A 6087-nucleotide genomic window follows, 5' to 3' on the forward strand; every position below is an offset into this window, starting at 1 on the left:
GATTGCATTTACCTTTCATTATGTATGTATTTCCATTGGATGGTTTGTTTTAGATGCATGCATAAGAATAAGTTTTTTCCACTTAAAAGAAACCCTCTTTTTAAAATATTAAGTTGTAAATGGGGATTTAAATCGAAAGGATTAATCTCCGTGGCCTTCCATAGCCATCTATTGGTTGGCTAGTTTAGAGAACAAGACGGTCATATGCCAAAGCAGAAGCCGATCTTGATTTTGTATCTAGAGTAACTAATAGATTCCTATAAGGATAAGGGATATTTGTAAAATACATTAGTCATATGCCAAAGCAGAAGCTAGTATGTTTTATAAATTGATTCCGAGGCAGTGGGTGTTAGCTTAATCAAGCAAAGAGTGTTGATGCCCAAAGGATAGATACACTGTGATGCTTGGAGGCCAAAATTAAATCGGATATCATATTAATAATATGATGGATTATATGAATCCACTCGTACTTAACAAAGTACTTGTTAATGAGCATCCGATGCCCATTGGAGAAATCATCTTATTTCTCTTGATTTATGTATTTGAGGGGTACATAAATGAGATAAGATATGACCAACACCATTACAGATCAAAAACCCAGATCTAATGGTTACATGTAATGATAAATCTAAAATGGTTAATCTTGCTTATTTTAAGCCTCATTTCCTTCGCATTAGATAGTGCATCCTTCAATCATTAGATAGGATTCTTGAGGACAACAAACTTACTGGCCCAAATTATGTGGACTAGACGAGGAACTTAACTCTAGTGCTCACATTAACGAAAGTTCATTGGGTCTTGACTAGTGAGGCATCTTAGTTGCCTGGTCCCGATGCTCCTCAAGATGTCACGGATAGAGCCACAAATTGGCATGAAGATGACCAAATGGGTAAGTGCTATACCCTTGGGTTGATGTCGAACGTGTTGCAACAACAACATGTCAGAATGGCTTCATTCATGGATATTATGCACAAACTTAGGGAGATGTTTGGACAAAAAAATCGCAGTGCCAGACAAATAGCGATTAAGGGCCTTGCTTCCACGAAAATGGTGGAAGGAACCTCAGTTAGAGATCACATGTTGAAGATGATGGGCTATCTAAATGAGCTCGAAGTTTTATGGGCCATGTTAGATGGCGAGTCGCAAGTCGACATGGTGTTAGCATCCCCACGACCATCATTCAATGACTTTGTCATGAATTACCATATGAACAAACTGTCAATGACGTTGACAGAATTGTTGAATCATCTTCAATCTACTGAGGATCTTCAGAAAAAGAATAAGAAATCCTCTTTCTTAGTTGAAGCTAATTTAGTTTCAACTCCCAAACCGAAGGCAAGGGAAAAAGAAAGGGTAAAGGCCAGGGTTCTAAGAAAAATATTTCCAAAGTCAAGAAGAAGTCAACCAACACCAATGATACTTGCTTCCATTGTGGAAAGGTTGACTAAGGGCGAACTCTACCTACAGGTTGGAATGAATGCAACGGTTGCAATCCAAGCTATGGGTGATCACTACTAGCATTTTTAGAAGGATATTTATGTTTAAATAATTGTGTTTATGTACCTTCCATTAGAAGGAATTTGATTTCAATTTTCTAAACTTTTGATTGATAGTTATTGTAGACACCCCATTTTGACCGTACCCTGAGCCTCCCATGTTTGAGCAAAACCTAACCAAACCAATGTTTTAAAACTCCAAATTTCACCCCAAGGTAGGTTATGGTCCCAGCTAGATCCCTTTAAAATTTCGTCGAAATCCGAGTGCGTTTGCCTAGCAAACGAACCCAGGAAGTGTTATAGTATACATTCAGAAGGGGGGTGAATGTATCCTGAGAGGAGGGCGAGCTTATCTTGTGGAGAACGCGCCCGGGCCAAATAAGACAAAATTTGCGGGCGCGCCTTATCAAAATTTCCGCGCGCCCATCAACTAGTTGTGCCGATATCTATTCCTTTCATTTCCTATAAATAACCATTTAACCCTCGTATGAAAAAAAAAATTTCATTTTCTTTTTTTAGAGAGAGAAGCTCTGCGAATTTTTTGAGAGAGAAAGTAGATCTGTAAACCGATTTTTTTTTTACCTTTTTCGATCATCTTCTCCGACGGATCTTGCCAGATCTCGGTCATCCTTTGGTCATTTACCGGTGTTTTTCATCTCTCTCCACTTAGTAACTCTGTATCGTTACTATTCTCTTCAAATCTCAGTTGAAATTTTTTTTTTAGTTTTAAATCCTAACTTCGTTTCTTTTTTCTTCTTTGATTGAATTCTGCCTGATCTCTAACTTTCTTTGATCATTGATTTTTCTTCAGAAGATAACAAGATCTGTTGATTCTAGTCTTCTTCATTACTTTTTGAAACCCTAACCTTGTCAAAATCCTAAAACTGAGCCTTTAAATCCATGATCTGTGGCATATTCTCAAAGTCGACTTTAGCAAACTATCTAAATCTTACATCTGTGCATTAGGTGCTAAAGTTGATTTTCTTTGATTCGTTATACTGCAAATCAAGCATTTCTTTATACGGATCTGCTCAAAGATTAGGAAGGGGATAATTTTGGCTACAAACAGGTATGTGAAAAGCTTATTTTAATTTTAGTAATACTGGTATATGTCTGTGTTTATTATAATTTCACTGGAATATCTTGATTTGATTTATTCTGTGAATAAAAGATAATTTTTTACTCATTCATTTTTTATTTGAGGTTTAACAGAAAAGGTAGATGATGATTTTTTTTTTACCTGAGAAGAGATTATTTGGAGTCAATATGATTTAAAACGTTATAATCAGACATGTGTGTTGTTTATTCCTTCTGAAAAATTTTGAATAAAGATGAAATGTCTTTATTTTGTTGTTTGGTGTCATATATATATATATATATATATATATATATATATATATATATTTTATTCTCTTTTGTATGACATGATCAGTTAGATAGTCCTAATTCTTTCAATTTCAAAAGCATTCAACTTAATTTATTTATTTATTTTAGCTTCAATAATTGCTTATATTCAGTTTGCTCTACTATGTCCTTGATTAGTTTATATATATATACTTTATAAAAAAGAAGAGATAAATGAGCTTTTGATTATTTTATGTGATTGGCTTATAATGCCTATTCTAAACATAATTTTTAATGAACGAATGTATTATTGGTTTAATATTTCTGCCAATAAAATGTTATGGTGTGGATATTTATTATAGAATTTTAATATAGATATCTTTGGAACATCTTCTTTTAGTTAAGATGAACATTTATATATGTATTGTATATTCCCATGCTCTGTTTTTCACCAGTTGGTGTCTGAACTTTGACTTGCATTTGTTGTTATAAAAATGATAAGGATCATGGCTGAGGATATTGTCCAACACTTACTCTACTTCCATTTCTATCTTCCTCATTCACTTTCCTTGTCAAATAATATAAAAAAATCAGTGTTTAATGAATATTAAATTCCCCATCTGTTCGAGGTATTATTTTAGCATTATGCTTATAATAAGTGATGGAAAGCAGAGTTCACAATATTCTTTTCATAGTGTATTGATGCTAATACCAGTTAAGATGTTAACTTCGTTATATTCCTGTAACAGATATTGACTTACCATCGTAATTTGAACAGTTATGTTGTAAAATAAAATAAAATAAAAAATTTATAGAAGAGGAATGCACATGATAGAGGCAGACTAATAGTGAGGATTTAGACCTCAATCTAGATCTCATGATTATTGATGTATTTAAATTTCATTTTTGGGGCTGAAGTCTGCTTTGTTAAGAATATTTGGAATTTTTACAACTCATCTGTTGATAATCTATAAAATTAAAATTAGTAATAACACTGAACATATTTGTGAATTTGTTTGACATAAAAATTTGTAGGTGATGGTCATTTTAATTCTGATAATGATTAGATACTGATGGACCTTGCTGAGAATTTGATCCTTTATAGGTTTCATCATGCTAATTGTACTGTTGTCGTAATTTCAATTAAGATATCTTGTGTCTAATCATGTATATGATTGATATTTATTAGTAGGCTTCCTTATTATGTGCGATAAAAAAATTATATTTCTTTGTGGGAATTGGTACTATCATTAAAATGTTTGCATATATACTTGATTCAAAGTTATCTTTGTTATCATTCGGCACATAGAAAACGATACAGGATTTGATCATATTTGGATATATGTATGACTTATTTTATTTTCTTAGAAAGCATACAAGAGTCTTATGGGAATCAGTAAATGTTTCATTTGATTGCCAAAATGATGTTCAGTTCAAGAACTAACTGACCGTACATGTGTGAGAAAATGTTTCATTTTTTTTATGTCAGTGGTTCAGTTTCTTTAAATATGATGCTTTTGGAGGAAAAATAAAGTAGTTTAAAAAGGAAAAATTTGTATATCAACGTATGAGAGGTTTGCTTATAATTCTTGGTTATGTGTCCATTTACTTAGAATCTGTGATTGTGAAGTTATGAATATAGTAATGTATGAAGATAAGATTTAAATTCAGCCCCTATCCTGTTTGTCTTAATTCAGATCCTATTCACTTAATTTTACACTAATATGAGTCATTGTATTTCAATTGCACTCATTTAATAATGGCAGCCCCACACTTTTATGGTAATGGTAGCATCTACCTCTTTGATAATGTCCTATGAGAGCTTAAATTTTATTGTTAACAAGAGCATTGTTCTACCTTTGTAATAAGTACAAAATTGGCTCATCTATTTTGTAGTCCAATTCATGTTTTATTGGGTGTACCATCAGCTGATTTATTTTGTAGTTCGACTCATGTATTTTCTGGAACAAAATCAGCTTATCCATTTTATAGTTCAATCCACATTTTATTTGTTATAAAATCGACTTATTCATTCCATATTTCAACTCAGTATATAGTGCAATATCTTGTTTATAGTATGATTTTTATGTCTTAACCCATGATAGTAATTATTCTTAATAATATTATAAAAGGGGTCTGCTCATTTTGTTCTGATAAATTGCTTATCATGTCCACTAGAAACTATATAATTAAAATGGTTGTTTGAAAATAATTCTTAAGATATGGTAATTCCCATAGCAACCCATTGTTTTGTTGTAGAGATTTGATGATGTCAATTGCAATTTTTCTTATGGTTAATAAGAGTACGATCATGCTTTGGATGAGTTGTTGTAATGGTTGTAATGTGATTCTTCTTTACTTCTCAAATCAAGTGAATAATCTTTGCTAAAAACTGTACATGTGCTCAGTTAATGACTCTTTTATTTTTGCTCCCCAATGAATTATTTTTAATAAGTACTCTATGATATGATCTAGTGATTTGGATTCAGTGCATTTAATAGTCTTTGCTATTACCTGTAAAAAACATTGCCTTGAGGATTTTTTTGAAGAAAACAATAGTTAGAGGTTCATTGAATTATTTTTATTATAGATTATTTATAGTAGCTTATCATTAAGTGTTTATGGTATACTTGCCTTGGTACCTATTCAGTTTATTGGGATATGTTTAATGATCATATTATAACTGATCTTTCCTGTTGGCATTTATTACTTTGGTAATGTTTCATCAACTAAGGGAAAAGTTCGGGTCATGCATATAATATAATATGGTTACATCAGTTCTGTTTCTTGCATCACCTGTGTCGCTATAAGTTGCCCAAAGTTGGTTCTTCACGTCCCTTGTAACACTACAAATTTTCTAAAATCAATTTCCATCTTCTGTTTAGAGCCATATAGCTGCTGCCTTTGTATATTTCTATGCTTTCTAGTCATGATTTATGTTTGTTCAAGGTCATAAAATTGATGTCTTTGTAGGTTTCTACATACCTCATTTATAATTTATGTGTTTAAAAGTACATAGTTGTTGTTCTTGCAGGTTATTACATTCTTTGATTATAATTTGTGTTTGTTTAAAGGAATACTCATTTTAGTAGAGCAATTTCAGGGAGCATATTTGCAGTTTTGTTTTGGGTAGTAAATCTTGGTTGTTTTTATCTTTCAATATCCTACGTATATGGGCACCCCTCCACTATAATCATAAGGATTGCCAAAGTTGAGACTTCATTTCTAAATTCATTTTATCCCGAGA

The 6087-nt window shown here is 32.1% G+C and overlaps 1 protein-coding gene across 1 annotated transcript; it reads left to right on the top strand.

Moving 5' to 3' along the window:
* Positions 1-885: 885 nt before the first annotated feature.
* On the top strand, positions 886-1518 carry LOC143855441 (uncharacterized). Its single transcript, XM_077365565.1, has one exon. The coding sequence runs from the start codon at positions 886-888 to the stop codon at positions 1516-1518; it is 633 nt and encodes a 210-aa protein (XP_077221680.1).
* The last annotated feature ends 4569 nt before the right edge of the window (positions 1519-6087 follow it).

This window comes from Tasmannia lanceolata, unplaced genomic scaffold (assembly GCF_043159265.1).
Source record: "Tasmannia lanceolata isolate RefF3 unplaced genomic scaffold, GAP_Taslan_0.1 ptg000021l, whole genome shotgun sequence".
In the NCBI taxonomy this organism is placed as follows: Eukaryota; Viridiplantae; Streptophyta; class Magnoliopsida; order Canellales; family Winteraceae; genus Tasmannia; species Tasmannia lanceolata.